The 23,327-nt window shown below is 41.9% G+C and overlaps 1 protein-coding gene across 1 annotated transcript in view; it reads right to left on the bottom strand.

The window, feature by feature from the left end:
• The window catches only part of phka1b (phosphorylase kinase, alpha 1b (muscle)), a 27,423-nt gene extending 4,096 nt beyond the window's left edge, over nucleotides 1-23,327 (bottom strand). The window contains exons 1-28 of the mRNA XM_014196010.3: nucleotides 23,118-23,327; nucleotides 21,761-21,919; nucleotides 21,354-21,401; nucleotides 20,899-21,067; nucleotides 15,730-15,812; nucleotides 15,520-15,600; nucleotides 15,125-15,223; nucleotides 14,841-14,987; nucleotides 14,372-14,425; nucleotides 14,104-14,226; nucleotides 13,885-13,980; nucleotides 13,682-13,789; nucleotides 10,344-10,422; nucleotides 9,902-10,036; nucleotides 9,592-9,701; nucleotides 9,355-9,499; nucleotides 9,167-9,245; nucleotides 6,519-6,589; nucleotides 5,819-5,983; nucleotides 5,590-5,666; nucleotides 5,342-5,487; nucleotides 5,064-5,217; nucleotides 4,624-4,703; nucleotides 4,405-4,483; nucleotides 4,133-4,262; nucleotides 3,788-3,889; nucleotides 3,514-3,617; nucleotides 3,310-3,354 (exon numbers count right to left, since the gene is read on the bottom strand). Coding sequence (XP_014051485.1) covers nucleotides 3,310-3,354; nucleotides 3,514-3,617; nucleotides 3,788-3,889; nucleotides 4,133-4,262; nucleotides 4,405-4,483; nucleotides 4,624-4,703; nucleotides 5,064-5,217; nucleotides 5,342-5,487; nucleotides 5,590-5,666; nucleotides 5,819-5,983; nucleotides 6,519-6,589; nucleotides 9,167-9,245; nucleotides 9,355-9,499; nucleotides 9,592-9,701; nucleotides 9,902-10,036; nucleotides 10,344-10,422; nucleotides 13,682-13,789; nucleotides 13,885-13,980; nucleotides 14,104-14,226; nucleotides 14,372-14,425; nucleotides 14,841-14,987; nucleotides 15,125-15,223; nucleotides 15,520-15,600; nucleotides 15,730-15,812; nucleotides 20,899-21,067; nucleotides 21,354-21,401; nucleotides 21,761-21,919; nucleotides 23,118-23,195 — 2,946 coding nt within the window. The 5' untranslated portion in view covers nucleotides 23,196-23,327. The remainder of the gene's footprint in view (nucleotides 1-3,309; nucleotides 3,355-3,513; nucleotides 3,618-3,787; nucleotides 3,890-4,132; nucleotides 4,263-4,404; nucleotides 4,484-4,623; nucleotides 4,704-5,063; nucleotides 5,218-5,341; nucleotides 5,488-5,589; nucleotides 5,667-5,818; nucleotides 5,984-6,518; nucleotides 6,590-9,166; nucleotides 9,246-9,354; nucleotides 9,500-9,591; nucleotides 9,702-9,901; nucleotides 10,037-10,343; nucleotides 10,423-13,681; nucleotides 13,790-13,884; nucleotides 13,981-14,103; nucleotides 14,227-14,371; nucleotides 14,426-14,840; nucleotides 14,988-15,124; nucleotides 15,224-15,519; nucleotides 15,601-15,729; nucleotides 15,813-20,898; nucleotides 21,068-21,353; nucleotides 21,402-21,760; nucleotides 21,920-23,117) is intronic.

Genomic DNA, 23,327 nt, shown 5'->3' with positions numbered 1-23,327 from the left:
CTTTTTTCCTGATTGACTGACCTTCATGTCTTAAGGTAATGATGCACTGTCGTTTCTCTTTGCTTATTTGAGCTGTTCTTGCCATAATATGGACTTGGTATTTTACCAAATAGCCACCATGTCACAACACAACTGATTGGCTCAAACGCATTAAGAAGGAAAGAAATTCCACAAATTACCTTTTAACAAGGCACACCTGTTAATTGAAATGCATTCCAGGTGACTACCTCATGAAGCTGGTTGAGAGAATGCCAAGAGTGTGCAAAGCTGTCATCAAGGCAAAGGGTGGCTACTTTGAAGAATCTCAAATATAAAATATATTTTGATTTGTTTAACACTATTTTGGTTATTACATGATTCCATATGTGTTATTTCATAGTTTTGATGTCTTCATTATTATTCTACAATGTAAAAATAGTCAAAATAAAGAAAAACCCTTGAATGAGTAGGTGTGTCCAAACTTTTGACTGGTACTGTACATATTCATATAGACAGTAAGGTACAAAATAATGGCACCCTTGATAAAGATGAGCAAAAAACACTGTATACAATAAATAATACAAATACTGAGCTATAAGAAAGGGAAATTGTATTATTTTATACTAATATAATTGCTCAGAGAAAGAGATTCCGTTCAACAGGTAATAAATTAATAAAACTGGGTCCAAATTATTGGCACCCCTGTTTTGAGTATTATAGAACCCTCCTCGTGAGGATAAAGACAGTCTTATTCTAAAATGTTTTATGTGATTAAAGAACACATTGGGAGGAATCTCAGACCGTTCCTCCGTTTAGAATCTTTCCAGATCCTTAACATCCTTCGACCACAAAAATCAACATTTTGCAATTGCCATCTATCTCCGGACTTGAACCCCATTGAAAACCTCTGGTTTACGTTAAGAGAATGGAAGGGTCAAATGCTTTATTATTCAAATATTGAAAAAAATACAGACAAAAAAAGACAAACAACATGATCTGAAGTTAGATGGGGCAGAGTCTTACAAGCATTAGAAACAACATTGGGTGTGGATACTGTCGGAAGATGTGGGTCTGAGCAAGTGTGATGTCATCAATGTGTGTAAATGTTAAGTTGTCTTTTGTTTTTGCTTATGTAAAAAATTCAAACCTGTGGTTTGAATCAAAGAGGGAAGTCCATAAGAGCAGATGAAGGATATCAAGGATCTGGAAAGATTCTGTATGGAGGACTGGTCTAAAATTCCTCCCAAAGTGTTCTCTAATCTCATAAAACATTTTAGAAAAAGGCTCAGTGCCATTATCCTCACAAGGGGAGGGTGCTGGAGTATTGAAAACAAAATCTCTTTCCCTGAGCAATTGTATTAGTATAAAATAATATATACTGCTCAAAAAAATAAAGGGAACACTTAAACAACACATCCTAGATCTGAATGAAAGAAATAATCTTATTAAATTCTTTTTTCTTTACATAGTTGAATGTGCTGACAACAAAATCACACAAAAATAATCAATGGAAATCCAATTTATTAACCCATGGAGGTCTGGATTTGGAGTCACACTCAAAATTAAAGTGGAAAACCACACTACAGGCTGATCCAACTTTGATGTAATGTCCTTAAAACAAGTCAAAATGAGGCTCAGTAGTGTGTGTGGCCTCCACGTGCCTGTATGACCTCCCTACAACGCCTGGGCATGCTCCTGATGAGGTGGCGGATGGTCTCCTGAGGGATCTCCTCCCAGATCTGGACTAAAGCATCCGCCAACTCCTGGACAGTCTGTGGTGCAACGTGGCGTTGGTGGATGGAACGAGACATGATGTCCCAGATGTGCTCAATTGGATTCAGGTCTGGGGCCGGTCCATAGCATCAATGCCTTCCTCTTGCAGGAACTGCTGACACACTCCAGCCACATGAGGTCTAGCATTGTCTTGCATTAGGAGGAGCCCAGGGCCAACCGCACCAGCATATGGTCTCACAAGGGGTCTGAGGATCTCATCTCGGTACCTAATGGTAGTCAGGCTACCTCTGGCGAGCACATGGAGGGCTGTGCGGCCCCCCAAAGAAATGCCACCCCACACCATGACTGACCCACCGCCAAACCGGTCATGCTGGAGGATGTTGCAGGCAGCAGAACGTTCTCCACGGCGTCTCCAGACTCTGTCACATCTGTCACGTGCTCAGTGTGAACCTGCTTTCATCTGTGAAGAGCACAGGGCGCCAGTGGCGAATTTGCCAATCTTGGTGTTCTCTGGCAAATGCCAAACGTCCTGCACGGTGTTGGGCTGTAAGCACAACCCCCACCTGTGGACGTCGGGCCATCATACCACCCTCATGGAGTCTGTTTCTGACCGTTTGAGCAGACACATGCACATTTGTGGCCTGCTGGAGGTCATTTTGCAGGGCTCTGGCAGTGCTTCTCCTGCTCCTCCTTGCACAAAGGCGGAGGTAGCGGTCCTGCTGCTGGGTTGTTGCCCTCCTACGGCCTCCTCCACGTCTCCTGATGTACTGGCCTGTCTCCTGGTAGCGCCTCCATGCTCTGGACACTATGCTGACAGACACAGCAAACCTTCTTGCCACAGCTCGCATTGATGTGCCATCCTGGATGAGTTGCACTACCTGAGCCACTTGTGTGGGTTGTAGACTCCGTCTCATGCTACCACTAGAGTGAAAGCACCGCCAGCATTCAAACGTGACCAAAACATCAGCCAGGAAGCATAGGAACTGAGAAGTGGTCTGTGGTCCCCACCTGCAGAACCACTCCTTTATTGGGGGTGTCTTGCTAATTGCCTATAATTTCCACCTGTTGTCTATTCCATTTGCACAACAGCATGTGCTATTTATTGTCAATCAGTGTTGCTTCCTAAGTGGACAGTTTGATTTCACAGAAGTGTGATTGACTTGGAGTTACATTGTGTTGTTTAAGTGTTCCCTTTATTTTTTTGAGCAGTGTATATTATTTTTTACATACAATATAGCTCAGTATTTGTATTATATAATTTACACTGTCTTTTTTTGCACATCTTTATCAAGGTTGGCAATAATTTTGGACCTCGCATCTACTGCCATACCCCGTTCAAAGGCACTTAAATATTTTGTCTTGCCCAGTCACCCTCTGAATGGCACACATACACAAACCATGTCTCACAGCATCTACACTGATTGAAGTGGATTGAACAGGTGACATCAATAAGGGATCATAGCTTTCACCTGGATTCACCAGGTCAGTCTGTCACGGAACGAGCAGGTGTTCCTAATGTTTTGTACACTCCGTGTATATGCATACTTGTGCATGCTCAATCTCTACTTTCTGTACTCACTGACCCAAGCCACTCACCCCTGATTCAATGTTCTCGATGTCAAGGGAATGCACTGATAAGGACTGCAAAACACAAGTAAAAAGGCAAATCAGTGTGCACATTCATATATCTTTAATGGTATATCTGTATTGATTACATAGATCACCATACAGTTGGAGGCTGTTGGATCTGTCATGTTTACTGTTTCTGTATGCAGTCATAACACAGTATAGTGTCCTTACCAGCTTCCTCACTTTACTCTGATGTTTGCTCCCGCCCACACTCTTAGAGTTAGGCGAAATATCCTGGATGGCAATGGAGTCTGTACCTGTTGCACCCGAACGCACTGCAAATATATAGTAGGAACAAAATATCCACTTAAAATAAAGAACACCACAGCCAAAACGGCTTGACAAAATACAATTAAGATGAAACAGAGAAAACGTCCTGCTCAAAACCAGCACGCTCTCCAGTAAGCTACTAATATCAACGATGATCGAAGCCCTTGTCACTCACCACTCTTCATCAGCCCAAACTCTTTCCCACTGAGAATGTGGTGCAGGAGGTTCTTTAGCTCTGAAGGGCTCATGTTCATCAGGCACTCGGTGGCCTCCTCGCCTGGAACACGCACAGAGAATACACACTTATTTACACATGTTCCCTCCTCTGACCTTACATCTCAAAGAGACACGTCGCATATAAAACGATAGAAATGGTTGCTTTAAAATGTGCCCGACTGTCTGCAAACGTCTAACGTGGTGATGCCGTCATATACTGTGTAACATAACGGAAGGAACCGTCATTAAGATCAACCTGAAGGTTGTAACATCTGACCCTAGCCTTAGTGCTATGTCAGCGCACCAGAGCAGTTGAGAGACTGGGCCAGCTCAGTAGCCATGACCTGGATGATCAGTCCGATCCTGAGACGGAACATCTCACTAAAGAGTTTTGGCTGGGTGCGGATACACATGGCCAGGAACACCATAATCTCCTGCAGGGGGAAACACAAACACCAGTTTAGAGCACGCCGAGGCACAAATCAATACTTAACATACAGCTGGGACTAGTAGTAACTGTTACATTCAGAATTATAACTTGTATATCTGAGCAACGAGCGTTCATATCGTCCTTACCTGAGTCAGAATGGCGATGGTCAGATTATTTTCACTGGCCACATCAATTAGCTTTGCCAGCTTGTCAGGGGGCATGGGGCTGTGCGAATACAATGACAACATCACTCACAAAGCAGAGTTTGTTTCTGTCTTGTCTCCATTTTGTCTCTTTCTAAAATAAATGCTGAATACTGTCATGAGGGTGCCAGGTGTGTGAAGGGTTGAGGACGGTGAGCTCACGCTGAAATGGTCTTCTCCCTTGGCTCAGGCGGGAGACCCACTGTCAGGTGCTTCTGGTGGGCCAGCAGATCTGAACAGGCCTGTCAACAAAGCAAAAAACACCTAAAGTTCAGAGGTAAAAAAAACATTGGAATGGTATGTCTGATCACCTGAGACGTGGCACTACCTTCCTGTCATTTAAGAACTTGGATTTGATCAACCATATATGTTGGCTAACCTAAATAACAGTGCATGAATCAACATGAGTAAGAAGGATAAACCGTTATGAATGGATTTGAAATGTGTCCCACTGTGGTTATGCAGCTAATTTCCGACACCAAGTTCAAGTGTAACCAGTCCTATTAATGGTGTGGTGTGACCAGTCCTATTAATGGTGTGGTGTAACCAGTCCTATTAATGGTGTGGTGTGACAGTGAGATGGGCAGTGAGTGGATAGATACCTCATCCAGCTCCTCCACTTTCTTCCGGAGCATGCCAGAGATCATGCGGACGAGGCCCCAGTGTTTCAGGTTCCCAGCCTTGTCATACAGACTGCTCAGCAGCCGTCTAACAGTGGAGCCTTTACCGTGCAGCTTAGTGTCCCAGTCCATACCCCTGACACACACACACACACACACACACAAACACAAACACAAATCAGCCCATCTCTACAAAATCTACCAGCAAAACCAACCACTCATTGGGTATAGGGAATTTATGGTTTAGAATGGATCCTTACTTGTCTTTGAAGAAGATGTAGAGGATGTCGGCCTGGTCCTGAAGGTTATGGGTCTGCTTCAGCACCTGCACCAGGGCCTGGTAGTCTATAGCTCCAGTCGTGTCCCTGGGCAGATTCATCTGGACTGGAGGTGTGGCATTGGAGCCCTGGGAGACAGAAACATGGTGTACAGCTCAGTGTTGTGTGGATACAACATCATACTGGTTAATAATCTGCAGAGTTGACATTCACAAGGTACAATGCCCTACCCTGCCATCTACATCCACTAGGTGAAGGCTTGGCTGACGGGAGCGAAACAGTTTGGTAGGGAGGTACATGTGCACGTCTGTGGAGGGAGAGGTCAGGGGAACATTGTCATGATACCCAGATGGTGACTGTGTGTGTGTGGTTTATCTGAAATACATTTCAAGAAAAAAAAAAAATAAATAGTCCTCCACAAAACGACAGATAGCATAGAGTAGAAGGCACGCAGCTCACTGTGGATGTCGAGCTCCCGTGCTTTGTGCACCAGTGAGACCATCTCACGGGTCTTTCTGGCCAACGCCCGGAAGCGGTTCAGACCGCCTTTATGGGAGCTGATCTTTTCGCTGTGTTTCGGTATGGACAGCAACTGGTCCAGATACTGAGCCAGGTCATCCACCTCTGAAAAGAGTGGGACATGCGCACACACACACGCACGTAAAAGATCTTTCAAGGAATCTATAAGCATGCTTACAAAATGAGCGACACGTGCAGCCAGCCAGTACACTGTCAGTTAGCTGACTTATTATCAGTCAGCTAAGAAGACTCCAGTAATACAGAACAAATGTAAAATGTAAGAAAAAGGTCACAGACAACCAGGAATTCAGTTTCCTTAACGAGATGGTAGGGAGATCTTAAGATGGTTAGTTGTGTGGGAATTGACAACGGGGTAAGGAAGTAACACAATCAAAACAGGCGTTGTTGTTGTATTGAAAATGGTTTACGGCAATGTGAAAATAGGTAAACCTATTTTTTTGCTAACATTTTTTTGCTAGAGATTAACTTTAGGATCTTGCGATGTTTTGCCTGAGGCTTTACCCACTCTAGCCCATCTCCCCACCATCATTACACTATCAGGCCATGCACAGCTCCAACAGCATTGTAACCACACAGACACTGTTGTCATGGTGACCACTGTAGTCACCACCCTGCTCACCATCGTCCATGAAGGACAGTTGAGAGCAACAGGAAGTATTCATGAACTTGGACAGTTTCCCTGTCTGAACCCTGCATGAGGAGGGGAAGATCAACCAATGTCATTAGGTGTGCTTGCTGAAAGCAAGAACAACTTTGAAAATCAGACACTTACTCTTATTATTTGCTTTCCACGGCCACGTGTAGTGCCAAAACTGTAAAAGCTACCAACACCAAAACAAAATTAAAGTGTGCAGGCTGACTGTCTTCAGTGTGCTTGAAAACAACTTTTTGATACTACTTATAGTTTTCACACCGACAACCATATTTGCATAACTCCCAATGGATTTCAATGGTCATTGGTTCGAATCGTAAAAATTCCGGTCGTAACTAGTCTTTAACCGTTTAAGCTACAAACGCCATTCAAACTTTAAAACTGGAATAGGTTGCTTGTATACAGATTTCTATGTATACTTCAACTATGACCGTTTGAAATGAGCATAAAAGCTCCATAGGCTTCAACGGAAAATATTTTGATTCGCCACTGTTCTTGAACTGTTTATGGTAAAAACACTAAACCAATTCTAAAATATGCAGACTGACACAACTTACATTGCTTGTCAAAAGTGTGTTGATATTACAGTTGAAATCGGAAGTTTACATACACCTTAGCCAAATACATTTAAACTTCTATTTCTTTCATCACATTCCCAGTGGTTCAGAAGTTTACATACACTCAATTAGTATTTGGTAGTATTGCCTTTAAATTGTTTAACTTGGGTCAAACGTTTCGGGTAGCCTTCCACAAGCTTCCCACAATAAGTTGGGTGAATTTTGGCCCATTCCTCCTGACAGAGCTGGTGTAACGGAGTCAGGTTTGTAGGCCTCCTTGCTCGCACACGCTTTTTCAGTTCTGCCCACAAATGCTCTATAGGATTGAGGTCAGGGCTTTGTGATGGCCACTCCAATACCTTGACTTTGTTGTCCTTAAGCCATTTTGCCACAACTTTGGAAGTATGCTTGGGGTCATTGTCCATTTGGAAGACCCATTTGCGACCAAGCTTTAACTTCCTGACTGATGTCTTGAGATGTTGCTTCAATATATCCACATAATTTTGCTTCCTCATGATGCCATCTATTTTGTGAAGTGCACCAGTCCCTCCTGCAGCAAAGCACCCCCAACACATGATGCTGCCACCCACGTGCTTCCCAGTTGGGATGGTGTTCTTCGGCTTGCAAGCGTCCCCCTTTTTCCTCCAAACATAACAATGGTCATTATGGCCAAAAAGTTATATTTTTGTTTCATCAGACCAGAGGACATTTCTCCAAAAAGTACAATCTTTGTCCCCATGGGCAGTTGCAAACCGTAGTCTGGCTTTTTTATGTCAGTTTTGGAGCAGTGGCTTCTTCCTTGCTGACGGCTGCATGGTCCCATGGAGTTTATACTTGCATACTATTGTTTGTACAGATGAACGTGGTACCTTCAGGCATTTGGAAATTGCTTCCAAGGATGAACCAGACTTGTGGAGGTCTACAATTTTTTTTCTGAGGTCTTGACTGATTTCTTTTGACTTTCCCATGATGTCAAGCAAAGAGGCAGTGAGTTTGAAGGTATGCCTTGAAATACATCCACAGGTACACATCCAATTGACTCAAATTATGTCAATTAACATATCAGAAGCTTATAAAGCCATGACATCATATTCTGGAATTTTCCACGCTGTTTAAAGGCACAGTCAACTTAGTGTATGCAAACTTCTGACCCACTGGAATTGTGATACAGTGAAATAATCTGTATGTAACCAATTGTTGGAAAAATGACTTGTGTCATGCACAAAGTAGATGTCCTAACCGACTTGCCAAAACTATAGTTTGTTAACAAGAAATTTGTGGAGTAGTTGAAAAACGAGTTTTAATGACTCCAACCTAAGTGTATGCAAACTTCCGATTTCAACTGTATGTATACTTTTTGAACTATAACCATTTTACATTTGCATAAAAGCTCCATAGACTTAAATGGTAAATGTGGACGCCACGCCAATGTTAAAATGTGCTGAATGAATCACAATTGATTGCTTGTCAAAATAATTTTTATACTGATTATACTTTTTCAACGACAACCATTTTATATTAGCATAAACTCTCTATTGGCTACAATAGGCTGGATTTGGATTCGCCCCATTTATGCCGCAAACTCCAAACCAACATATTGACCCAATTTATATTGCTTTTTGCTTTAATTCACACTTTATAACCTATTAAGCTTGTTGCATCGCCATTTATTTCAATGGCGGGAATAAAGGCTTCAACATTCTAAACTGAAATCGTCTCCACAGAACTATCAGAATGTTCAAACTAAAACATTTTTCAGAGCTTAAGTACTCACTCTAGCCGACTATACTGGCTCACTATAATAACTCCACACCTACCAACCACCCCAAAATAATGCACTTTAACATACACATAGCCTATGGAAACCCTATTACTACTACTACCACCACTACCACTATTTCACAAGCATAAATGCCTCAAGACAAGCAAGCGCACACATTTTCCTTTAGGAAATGTCCTTTTCTGATTTTGACACTGACGTTGATCATTCTAATAGGCCAGTCTGTGGAACTCAAGCCCATGATCTAATTAGCCATTCTTCTATCAGGAACACCTCACCTTGCTCCTCCGTAGTAACCATCTTGCAGTTTTCTCAGAACGGCTAGTACTGCAGGGTCCAGCTCTTTGTGGTCATCAGCTGCAACAGAGTTCCAGAGAGTGGATTGTCAGGAGTAAGTTACGTACGGTATACTATTTCATTAGGCTGCCGAGTCACGATGGGGCGGTGGTCAGGTCAAGTGACTTACTGAGCATATTGGACGAGATAGGGAAGGAGACCGTGGGACAGCCGGTAATTCTCCAGCGGGACGCCAGGTAGGAAAGGTCATTACGCAGCATCTCCAATATCATGTGGTTGTCCAATGCCAAGTAGAATTCCTGATGATCAATGAACTGGACATAACAAGAGCGACAGGGACATGTCAGTGTTGAGTTTAATCAACAGTTGGTAGCGAACAACATATCCTGACAGGGCTTCATCTCACCTGAGGGGTGAAGGAGAAGACGGTGTCACGGATGATGTAGAATTTTGATGTCCCCAGAGTGCCAATGCGTCTGTATGGTCTCCCAGTGAGGCCTAGTCTCTGGTTGCGACCTGCATGGCCAACACGATGAAGAATTATTGGGACAATCATGGCACACATTATATTTCTACACCTGGCTTACACGTCACGTAAACGGGCTCTTAAAGCCAAGGGGTCAAATGAACATCATAAACAACAAAAGCTATTAGCACAAGCATTAGCCTGTATCTTTATCCTTTTAATTCATCTGTAGGTGTAGTGTTCAGTTCACCTAGCCTTGCATAGATGTGACTCAACACCCTGGAGGGTTGGACTCTGATAGGATGGATGTCCTCCAAGGTCTCAGCATCTATCCCTTGTTTCATCAACAGATGTTTGATGTGGTCCGTCTCCGCTAAGATGGACACTGAAAGCAAAATCAGGCAATAAAGAACACTTCAATTTTGTCTAGTTTGAAGAGCCTCAAGAGCTAAAGGAGTCTCTAGTGTATGATATGTCATTTAAAACAATTAACACCAAGAGAATGTATTATTTTAACCACTGTAGCAGATTTATGAGACTCAATTAGGCACAATCTCTTCCAAATGCCATCTTTTGTACTGCAATTTATTACAGTCACCTACTGTACACATTATGACTACAAATATGTGTATTCTCCTGCTGAGGTCAATATATCTTCTCTTCTTCCAGACTGCCTGGTGTGATCATCTTACCTTGAACCACAACATCAGGTTTGGATACAGTGGACAACCGTCTGTTCAGAGGATCAATCTCTCCTGGGGCTAAAAAACCCTAAAAAAGGACAAGGAAATCAATTGAGTATTTATAGTCAGTTTCAGTTGTATACATTTATCAGAAATAACCAAACTCTCTCCCTTCTGGCTATTGGGATAAAATCCATAGTCCTATTTCAAAATGTATATAGCAAGGTAAGCGAGCCTGAATAAAATTAACAAACTTGCAAAAAGTGAAAGACGTAGTATGACTATCCGTACCAAACTTTAACGTGTATTTCCAGGTACTAGCATTACACCCCATCCTATCCGTACCAAACTTTAACGTGTATTTCCAGGTACTAGCATTACACCCCATCCTATCCGTACCAAACTTTAACGTGTATTTCCAGGTACTAGCATTACACCCCATCCTATCCGTACCAAACTTTAACATGTATTTCCAGGTACTAGCATTACACCCCATCCTATCCATACCAAACTTTAACGTGTATTCCCAGGCACTAGCATTTCGCCCCAATCAAAATGGCATGCTCATACTCCAATATTTCACAATAAGGCCTGGTTGGCGCCCCCCTTGGGTTCGTGCCTTGGGGAAGATTTTCGTGGGCTATACTCAGCCTTGTCTCAGGGTAGTAAGTTGGTGGTTGAAGATATCTCTCTAGTGGTGTGGGGGCTGTGCTTTGGCAAAGCGGGTGGGGTTATATCCTGCCTGGTTGGCCCTGTCCGGGGGTATAGTCGGACGGGGTCACAGTGTCTCCCGACCCCTCGTGTCTCAGCCTCCAGTAATTATGCTGCAATAGTTTATGTGTCGGGGGGTTAGGGTCAGTCTGTTATATCTGGAGTATTTCTCCTGTCTTATCCGGTGTCCTGTGTGAATTTAAGTAGGCTCCCTCTAATTCTCTCTCTTTCTCTCGGAGGACCTGAGCCCTAGGACCATGCCTCAGGACTACCTGGCATGATGAATCCTTGCAGTCCCCAGTCCACCTGGTCGTGCTGCTGTTCAAGTTTCAACTGTTCTGCCTGCGACTATGGAACCCTGACCTGTTCACTGGACGTACTGCCTTGTCCCAGACTTGCTGATTTCGACTCTCTCGCTCTCTACCGCACCTGCTGTCTCTAACTCTGAATGATCGGCTATGAAAAGCCAACTGACATTTACTCCTGAGGTGCTGACCTGTTGCACCCTCTACAACCACTGTGATTATTATGATTTGACCCTGCTGGTCATCTATGAACGTTTGAACATCTTGGCCATGTACTGTTAAAGTCTCCACCCGGCACAGCCAGAAGAGGACTGGCCACCTCTCAGAGCCTGCTTCCTCTCTAGGTTTCTTCCTAGGTTCCTGCCTTTCTAGGGAGTTTTTCCTAGCCACCGTGCTTCTACATCTGCATTGCTTGCTGTTTGGGGTTTTAGGCTGGGTTTCTGTATAGCACTTTGCGACATCGGCTGATGTAAAAAGGGCTTTATAAATACATTTGATTGATTGATTGATTTGCACCCCACAGTGGTCCAAATGTGGAATCTGTACCTTTGCCGATATCATGGACAGTAATGGCTTGAGAGAATTCCAAGATTTGAAAGACACATACACATTACCAGGCAAATTCTTTTTCCTATATTTACAACTTAGATCAGCTATGCTGGCCTATGGAGTCCCTTGGGAAACCCAACTACCGAACAATCCAATGATGGGATTTATAAATAAATGATCAAAAAAATACATTAACATTTGTTCACAGACTGTATTTAACAGCAAGGAAACATTTTACGATGAGATTGGCCCCAACTCCCAACTGTTCACTCCCCCATATGACGTGGGAGTGACCTGCAGTTAAATGCCTCTGGGGAAAAGTCACACAATTAATTTCAAAGTGCATGAATATAAATATTCAATGCTTGCATCTATTATGTTACTTAACGATGATAGCTCCTTGAATCTCTCAGTCAATCAGAGACGATTACTGCTGGTAGGCAGCACAGCTGTGAAAAACGTTGGCTCTTCGATGGTAATCACCTCACCCTCTCCCAATTCCCCAGTGGATACAGTTACAATTAGAAGCTCTAACATCAGAATTATTAACAGAGAGAATGAATGGTGCTAGTCAAAGAACAACTGAGGCCTGGACAAATATACTTGACTCTGTAAATAATAATCTCAGCTAAATCCCAACCCATACAAAGAAACAATCCATTAATGCCAACACATGCATACAAACAATATACTGTATATACACTGAGTGTACAAAACATTAAGAACACCTGCTCTTTCCATCACATAGACTGACCAGGTGAATCCAGGTAAAAGCTATGATCCCTTATTGATGCCACTTGTTAAATCCACTTAAAATCAGTGTAGATGAAAGGGAGGAGACAGGTTAAAGGATTTTTAAGCCTTGAGACAATTGAGACGTGGATTGTGTATGTGTGCCATTCATCCTCTGACTGACGAGCAACCCTAGTTGATAGGGGGGTGGGAAAGGGTGGGAAACATGGTTTCCGGGAGTGGGAGGTGGGGGGGGGGTTGGATGGAGACATATTGGCTGGGTGGGGTTCGGGGAATGGGACACAGAATTTAGTATTTATTATTAAAATCTGTATATATTTCTTAAAAACATGTATTATTTTTTTTGGGGCAGCCTACGGGTACAGGTTTTATAAACTTCGAATTTGAAATGGACCATTAAGCCCTCCAACACAAAAATAACAAAACAAATAAAACTTTGGTCGCAAAGAAAGTAAATAACCGCTGAGAGTCACAAGGGCATTACGTACCATATAACGCAACAATAATATGTTGATATCCACTGGATATCATAAGGTGTATGCACCAACTTGTAAGTCGCTCTGGATAAGAGCGTCTGCTAAATGACGTAAATGTAAAATGTAAATGTAATGATCATAGTAGTTAATTGCATTTAGATTTCAATGCGCTCTACATTTTGTTTGGGTACTGTAAACACCTCATCCATCAAGGAGAAACAATGCTACATTTTCAACAATAATGAACATTCTTGACTAACCCTGTGTAGTGGAATTAAAAGGAAAGCAGGGTCACACTTTATTTGGATAGTCCAGATTTTCCATCTATAGATGCTCTACAGATGGACATACTGTCAACAAACTTGATAAGCAACTGCTTGCTAAGGTTACAGTTAAGTTTAAGCTTAGAATAAGGGTTAAGGTTAGGGTTCGGGTTAGAGCTAGCGTTAGTAGATAGTTAGTTGAAATGTTACTGATAGTCTGTAGAGCATCTACAGACGAACTATCCCAATAAAGTGTTACCGAAAGCAGTGAATAGATTAACTTAACTTACATCAGCCATCAGGTTTCCCAGTATGTACAGAGACTGTCCCCACATCAGAGGTAACTTGCCCATGGGAACTCTCTCTACAGAATGGGGATTCACATACTCCTCGTCTACCTGCATAAAACACACACAGTGCTAATTTTACCTGCTGTATATTCTAAGTGGACTCAGTTATTATGATAATGAATTTAGATGAGTGTGGCCCTCACCTTGTCTGCAGGGACACTATAGAGCTCGGGCACCAGGCTAAGGCCGTCCTTCTGTTTGATCGTAATAGCCTCCAGGGCATCTCTGTATTCTTGCACCTGGTGATACAGGACAAACTCTTGATCACAATAGAACCCACACACACAAGATCAAATGAATGCGGTCTCAGAATGGAGCCATTACCCGCTGGCCATTGTATGTCCACATCCCCCCTGACTGACCTGCTCAGGGCTGTTGATGAAGATCCCATCCAGAATGAGGTAAGTCCAGAAAAGTGGCCACTCACATTCAATATTCTCAAAGAGCTTCAGCTCAGACGACTCATAATATATGCGACTGGGGTCCTGGAGGATACACGAGCATGTACACAATATATCAAAATTACACAAAGGAATCCGTTCATCAGTTGAGGGTGGGAGAAGGCTGTGGGGGTAGATATCTTGGCCAGTCAAAAAGAGGCAAAACATAAATATGAAATATAATTTTCACCTCTTTGGGGGTTTTGTGTCCATCTCTGAGGAACCTGCAGCATCCATATCTCCCCTAAGAGGAAAGATAGAGAGACAGCTAGGGACACATCGACCATTTTTATTTACCTTTATTTAAGTCAGTTAAGAACAAATTCTTATTTTCAATGACAGCCTAGGAACAGTGGGTCAACTGCCTTGTTCAGGGGCAGAACGACAGATTTGTACCTTGTCAGCTCTGGGACCATATGGGCTGTGCTTTCATGCTACAGTCATCATTACAGTGTTCTGCTCTAACAGACAGAGAACGTCACTGCACTGACCGGCCCTGTCATCACCTTCCTATTCCAATACGCCACACGTTTCATATACAGTACTCTCCCCGGCAGTTAATAGCCGACTATTAAAAGGCTAATATATAACACAAAATGTTCAATAGATAAACTCCAAACAAGGACAGCATTGAATGTAACGGTAGAGGACAACCTCACCTGCAACTTGGAAATGATTTCCTCCTTGGTCATATTAACGATGTCAATGTCTTCCACAGCGAACGCTGGGTACGAGATAATGGACAGAACCCCAGCATCCACCTCTTTGGATGTGGAAGCTCTTGGCAACATGGAACTAAGGATCGACTGACCATATAAAATGGGAGAGAGAAAGGGGGGAGGGAGAGAGTAATATCTTCTTCAAAGACTTGTGAAAGTGAGTGAAAACATGTCGCTGGGAGCTTGGGCTCCTGTCCTCTCTCTATGGTCATCACAAGGCTTACCGTGCAGCGCTGAATATCATCAGCTAGGGCATGGACTACAGATTCATGACCCCCCTTGGCGCCAAACAGATTGAGGCCATCCAGGGCCTCAAGTGCAGCCTACAGACACGCATAGGAAAATAGATGGCTGTTGTCAATATGACAATCCCTTTGTTAGTGTGCACACATTACTATGATACTGAAACAATACCCATTGGTATCACCCACAGTAAAAGGTCACATTTATTATAAGTTGCTTGTTGATGAAACGATGGAAGGTCAAACATAATTGGCTGAGTGTTATTGGCGTCCGTGATTAGTGCCTACTCAGTGCCATCAACCGCGTTCCATAAGTATAATTTCAAGTAGTCAACAGATATCGACACACAGTACACGTTGCGTAAAAGACAACTTACTTTTGCCATGCCGATTGAGCTGACGTTGATCTCCGGGATCCCCTGGTTTGTCTTGTCCCCCCGTTCCCACATTCCAAAATCCTGGGAAAAAATCAAGATAAATCAAACTGAGTAACAACTGGTTCATACCTCTAGATCAAAGACACGTGACTACCGTAGCACTCAGCAAATACACTGAACGTCAACCTCATGTCAAACAAAATTACATACTGCCACTTTATACGCAGCCTCGATGTAGAACATAAGATTCTGGATGATGTCCACCTCATCCCGAGTGTAGACGATGTGAAGGCCTGCCAATGACAGCAGACAGGATTCAAAAACAACTTTTTCATGTTTTATCTTCAGTTCACATAATATCATTTCAAAAATATGCATTAAGGTCTCTGTAATAGAATGTACTTGTCGAAAACAAATGTAGAGATTAATAAATGCATTTCTATAGATTCCAAAATCATTTCATCGGTTACGTCCATATGTCGCGTGCTTATCCCGGACTGCATCTACTGAGGTTGCAGCAATGCTGGAGGAGAGGAGAGGGCACACCATAGGAGCAGTTGACATATAAGAGGGGGGGATATTCAAGAGGGCTATTTGAAACCACCCCCCTTCAAATAATTTTCTATCCAATTAATCCAGGTGCATAAATGTTATAATTTTTCTTCCATTTTGACATGACAGAGTATTTTGTGTAGATCATTGACCAAAAATTCCAATTAAAACACAACAAAATGTGGAAAAAGTCAAGGACTGCCCCTTATTTAAATTGTATTTGTGACTGTTTATGTCTATGTACTGTATATTGTATTCCAGGTTCCTGCTGAACTTACAGTGCCTTCCGAAGGTTTTCACAACCCCTTTCCCACATTTTGTTGTGTTACAAAGTGGGAATAAAATGTATTTATTTGTCATTTTTGGTCAACCATCTACACAAAATCCTCTGTAATGTCAAAGTGGGAGAAAAACTCTAACATTTATAAATAAAACACCAATATATCTTGATTAGATAAGTATTCATCCCCCTTATACTCCCCTACATGTTAGAAACACCTTACAGCTGTGAGTGTTTTGGGGGTAAGTCTCTAAGAGCTTTGCACACCTGGATTGTACAATATTTGACCATTATTCTTTTGAAAATTCTTTAAGCCCTGTCAATTTTACTCAGTGATATCTTGTGTTGGAACAGAATGCTTCGTATTCAGGACAAAAAGTTAATTTCTTTGCCAAACGTTTGTGCAGCGTTACTTAAGTGCCTTGTTGTAGACAGGACGCACGTTTTGGAATATTTGTATTCTATACAGGCTTCCTTCTTTTCACTCTGTAATTTATTGTGGAGTAACTAGAATGTTGTTGATCCTCAGTTCTCATATCACAACCATTAAACTCTGTAACTGTTTTAAAATCACCATTGGCCTTGTTGAAATCCCTAAGCAGTTTCCTTCCTCTCTGGCAACTGAGTGAGGAAGGACCAGTAGCATCATCTCTCAGAGCAGTCATCCCTCTATGCTGCCACCTACTGATATGTCATCTCAGTGCATCTCTCAGGAATTTTTTTATTTTTTATTTTTTAATTAGTGGGCTTTCAAAAGGAACCATATAAGGAGAAGTGGGAATTTTAAAAGTAGTCTTTTAACACTAGAAGCTCTGAAATTCCATAACTACTAGAACCACCATGACTTAATATTTCAAATTTTCAATAATACTTTGTAAAATGAATAGATTTTTAATAAGTTAATGTAGCTAATGTTAGCTAGCAACAATAAAACAAATGACATCTTGAGTGGCACCTTCTGAAACCCCTACTTCTCCTTATATGGTTATTTTCAAAACCCCCACTTTTCCTGAGAGATGACGTATCAGTGGGTGGCAGCGTAGGGCTCTGAGAGATGGTGTCGCAGCTGGACCCCTCTCGGAAGGACGCCTGTATCTTTCTAGTGACTAGGTGTATTGATACACCATCCAAAGCCTAATGAATAACTTCATCATGCTCAAAGGGACATTCAGCATCTGCTTTTTTAAAATATTTTTCACACACAACCACCAATCGTTGCCTTTCTTTGCAAGGCACTGAAAAACATCCCTGATCTTTGTGGTTGAAGCTGTGCTTGAAATTCACTACTCAATTCAGGAACCTTACAGATAATTGTATGTGTGTGGTAGAGATGGGGTGGTCATAAAAATGTCAACCACTATTATTGTACACAGAATGAGTCCATGGAAGTTATTATGTGATTTGTTAAAGGGATACTTTGGGATTTTCCCAGAGAGATGAACTCGTGGATACCATTTTTATGTCTGTGTCCCCAGTATGAAGGAAGTTAAGAGGTAGTTTCGCGAGCTAATGCTAACTAGCATATCTGCTAACAGCAGTTTTTGGAGATTGAGAGCTTTCCAGTGTTATTTGTTTGGTCCAATCAAAAGAATGCATGACTTAACAGAATTGTAAGGCTTTCTCATTACAATGTTGCAATGGGGTAGAAAATAAATACCATGCCCAGGGCTGGGTTTCCCAAAACCATTGTAGCATTGCAACCTGGTCTCAGAGCAGGTTGAGCACTAAGATCATTTCGTTTCAATGGAATTAAGATGATCGTAGTGCTACAACGCTTTTAAGAAACCCAGCACAGGTCATTCTCCAGTCACCACTCTGTCCTCCAATTGTTCTCCAATCTGGCAGCAACCCGGTGGCACAAACTCCCGGTAGAAAAAGGGGCGACGTTTGGACCCACTTTACTTATTGTGTTGATTCAAACAAGACCAAATGCAACGTTTCTACAGGAGAAATGTTGAAAGGGAAAAATACTACCAACCTCAAGAGACATCTGAAAGCGCATCATTCCAACATATACGCTCAGGTAATAACAGATCGATAATACTACTTAGTTAGGTTGCAGCAACCTATCAGACCACTACTTATGACAGAACTTTGATTACAATAGCTATGGTATGGGGCAGGGCTCCGATCTGTGACCATTTTTTTTCGCATTTTGCTACCTTTCGACTTGGCTGTGAGTAAAATTTCTCATTGGTCGCATTAGTGCGAGCTGAACATTCATTACATGGTCACCTCGCTCAAAACGTCCTATTTTTTGGGCTGTTAAAACCATGATTTGGTCAAACAGTAAACTACATTATCATCATGAGTCCTGCAATGAAAGTGTCTGCCCTGCCCCTGGGCCTGTTTCGCTGGGGCCTGCTGCTGTGATGAGGGAGAGAAAAAAGACTTCTGATTCTAAAACATTTCAAAAGCAATTGGGAGAAATCCATCGCTTTTGAAGAAACTACTTTAATCATTTGTAATGATAATTGACTGTCACGCCCTGACCATAGAGAGCCCTCGTGGTTCTCTATGGTGTAATAGGTCAGAGTGTGACCAGGGGGGGTTTCTAGTTATTATAGTTCTATGTTGGTGTGTGAGTATGGTTCCCAGCTGAATATCGTTGCCTCTAATTGGGGATCATACTTAGTGTGTCCCTTTTCCCACCTGCGTTGTGGGATATTGTTTTGTGTGAGTGCCTTTGTGCGCTACGTTTTGCACGATCGTTATAGCTGTTGTTATTTTTGAAGTTTCACGTGAAATAGAAATGTAGAACTCTACTCATGCTGCGCTTTGGTCCAGTTATTTAAACGACGGTAGTGACATTGACAGTCTGGCTTACAGTCCTTACAAAAGCTCCACAGCACACTACAGCTTGAGGAGAGAATACTACAATGAGTGCAAGCTCATATTTATTGAAAGAGAAACAAATGTGAGCTAATTAGTTGTTGAGAGGAAAGGAACATGTTTGATTAATATTGAGCTTAATGGCAACTATTTTACAACTGGGATTTGTTATATGGCTTTTAGACAGGAAATGCGCAATTGCGCATCAGCCATTGCAAGTGCATATAGAGTAGCAGGCTACAACTGCATCGTTTGTTTTTAGGACATTACATTTACTGTTAGATTAATACATGACTACTAGCAGTGGGTAATATATTTAGTGTTAGAGATCTAGCTAATATGTTTTGAGTTACCCCCCCTCTCTCACTCCCTTTCTTTATGCGATATGTTATGCCGAAAAATATGCTGGTAGGACAAGGCTATGTATGTTTGTGCACATGAAAGTCAGTGATGCATGTTTACTATAGGTTAACGAGGCATTAAAAATGTAACGTGACTAAAACTAAAGGGCATTTCGTTGACTAAAATGGCCCACTGTTTTCGAAATGTTGACAATAACTACACTAAATCATTATTCAACTGACAAAAATGTGACTAAGACTAAACTAAATCTATAAAATGAACACTGGAATATTGACCAACAGAGCATTTTTGAATAGCCCTCTTCATGTACACCTAAACATTTTTTTTATTTTTTATGTTTTAATCTTCTGTGTTGTATATAAAGTAATATTGGGATGTAAACAAACCTAAACATATTTAACTCAATATCTGACATGGGACACTATCAAAAAACACCCTGTGTGACCCTGTTTTAGCCCATTGTGACGCAGGGGGTGAACACTATTTGTCAGCTGACACTATTTGGCATGACAGGAACCTGACACATTTTCAATATCTTTGGGAGCAAGTCAGGGGAGAATGACTGCCCCCTGTATTGAAGCCACAGAAGTTCAAGGCCGACCCGGTACTGCAGGCATTGTTAGCCGAAAACAGGATACACAATTATACTGAATGGAAAAAATGGCAGTCTTTGTGCAGTCAATTCTGTTTTTCCTGTGTTTTGTATCATAGTTTCTTCAGCTGTTGTATAAATAACACTTTAAAAGTGTGAAAATGTTATGTGATATGTAATAGTTGCTGGTTGAAATTCAATCTACACAGGACTTTCGCATCAGCAGGTTTTCCATGGGTGAAATTTTGGCTTGCCAGGTGACATCACCAGGTGGTATAAGTTAATACACCAATAACAAAGAGTTCGAAACCTCTCTGCCAATAACAGTTCATTTCCTGGTTACATATCCCTCCCATTAGGCCCCTCTATATTGGTGGATTGATCCACATTGTGGTTAATGCACTGCTTTGGTGCCCTACCCCTCCCCACTCAGACCAGTCCCAGCCAGTCTTGCAAAATTACTGCTTGAAATCGTTTTTGGGGCAAAAATTTGTTTTTTAAACTTTTTGACAATTTTAATGCGAAACTACGACAGCAAGGTATTTAATCGTTACTCAGAAACAATTTGATATCGAAATAAAAAATAAAAAAATTGCTGCACTGGGCCTTTAAATGCAGAAAATGCGTTTTCAAGTTTATACATTTTTCCCGGGGGGGGGGGGGGGGGGGAAAGACCCCCAGACCCTGTGCTGAAATGTTTCCACGCCATTGCTAAAATCATGCCAACGCCACTGGGGCACACAGTGGAGTATGAGTTTACCTGATGCAGTCATCTGGGCCAGGAAGAGCAGGAATATGGAGGTGGCATCCACCTGCAGGTGACCCCACTCATCGTCTCCCACCACCGTGGCAGTTGTCTGGGAATCATACTTGGCGTGCAGGCAGTCAGCTTTGTTCTTGCTGTATTTAAACTTCTCCACTTTGTCAATCTGAGAAAAATGGAACAACCACAAATACCAGGACTTAAGACCAGTTCATTTGAGGTCCAACATTTTTTTTTTGCAGTTTGTAGAAGAGAAGCCACAGGTCATATTCTGTAATCTGTATACAGAATGTTGATCTATTGACATGTTTATTTCAAACAGTGACCTTTCCTTTGATTTTCTTTGCTCAATGAGAAATTAACCACCACCACAGCATGCAAGCTGAAGTGTGATTAAACTCTTTCCATGGCCCACATTACAACTGTGAATGGCACAATCCTTGCCTGCATACCTGCCTCATCATACACTGCAGCAGGCTCCTCATGAGTTTAACTACATTCTGTGGAGAGATAGAGAGAGAGATAGTCAGCACCCAGTCTCAACCATGACCTTCAACCTCCCCCATCTGCCAGCAGAATCAGAGTAACCTGAAACCCGTCCCCAGCGTAATGGCCTGCCCCCTGGCATTTCCATGTGGGAACACACACACACACACACACTCACTGACCTACCATGGGCAGGACCAATTTAGGTCTATTTACAGCTGCTAAAGCCCTATGCCCAGGATAGCCGTGAAGATAATTATAGTGGTTACTGTCAGCCAGGTATTAGAAAATATACACTTGTGTTACTCCTATTCAAACTTTTTAAAAACAATACTGGTTTGAGACAGACAGGTAACTGGAAGGGCCCTCCCACCTGTTCCAGCTCGTAGGCCTTCGCCTTGTCCTCATCTCGGTCAGCGTTCTTGCGGTAGGCCAGGCTGAGGGCCCACACAGACAGGATGCCGTAAACATTGTCCCGGACCCAGGCATGGTGGGTTTCCGGGTCCCCTGGGAGAAGCCCCGTCACCGGATCCTGGTCATAAGAGGAACATAGCATCACATTCAGTAACACTGGACATACACAGATACATGGTGATTACATACATACATACATACATACATACATACATACATACATACATACATACATACATACATACATACATACATACATACATACATACATACATACATACATGCATACATACACATACTAAACATGAATGTTTACACACAATATCACCCATGTGCAAGCATTCACATGCAATTATAATCATAATAATAATCAAACTAATAATAATCATTGACATTTTATTTCTCCCTATGATTTCAATTGATCTTAAATCAAAATCCACTATCATTTACACACAATCAGCCAGTCATAGTGAATGAATTGTAACCACCGTTTATGTTGACTGATGTGACAAATTATGAATTGTTCCAACAGGTAAGCAGTGCAGTTTAAAATACAAATTATATTTGTAAATTGTTATTTCAGTTGCTGTCTGGTAGCAAGTAATTAGGTCTAGCAGGGCCTCAGATTTCCATCATATGAATTCTGGAGAGGTTGTTTTTTTTAGATCAGTGTAGAACCTCAATAAAAAATAATTTTGGAGTTGAATGTCCTTTTAAAAAGTCCCCAGAACTGAGCCTCTCAGTCCTTCTACATACAAATTATCCCAGGGAATACCCCAGACCCACTAAGCAAGGGGACTGGAATTGGTCAAACTCGCAGTTTAATACACTTACAAAATCCTCTTTCCCTAAAAGCATGATGGTCATTACTTTTTTATATAAAAGGGGAGGTTAAATTAGCCCCAGACAATTGATCTGAGATTGACTTATAGACAGCTCTACTCAAATACTATTTTTTGGTATTATTTTTTTTCATTAGTCCATTGTTGATACAGTCCCAAAATGTTTTTCTTGTCAGCAGTCAAGTTTTCAAGATATTGGACTTTCTAGAAGCCAAGTGTCATCGATCACATCCTCATGAGGCTAATGTCTTGAAAACTTGACTGCTGACATGCAAACACATTTTGGGACTGTATCAACAGTTGACTAATGAAAAACAATACCAAAATATCGTTTTTTTAGAGGAGTTTCCCTTTAAGTGTCAGTCATGGGATTTTTGCTTTACATGAGCTGAACATGTGTAAATAAGTAGACTACTACACATACAGCATGTCAAGGGTAACCTATTGTCATAAATAGGCCCACAGTGCACTCACCTGGTGACGAAGTATTGTTTTTGTAACCATGCGCGCATAATTGTCGAGTTTCACCCCAGAGTTACTACGGCTCCTCATGATGTTGCTTGATGTTTTGCGTGAATTTCAGCCCTCAAACCTCGCTGACATTATCTCTAATACAGCTTGTTATGTAGTTGCACCATCGGATGAGAACATGAGAGGGAAGCAAATGTCAAAGTCTAGGAGGGT

The sequence above is a fragment of the Salmo salar genome, chromosome 04 (genome assembly GCF_965601325.2).
Source record: "Salmo salar chromosome 04, fSalSal1, whole genome shotgun sequence".
NCBI classification, from domain to species: domain Eukaryota; kingdom Metazoa; phylum Chordata; class Actinopteri; order Salmoniformes; family Salmonidae; genus Salmo; species Salmo salar.
The sequence above is the reverse complement of the archived record's forward strand: the minus strand, read 5'-3'. Positions and strand labels throughout refer to the sequence as shown.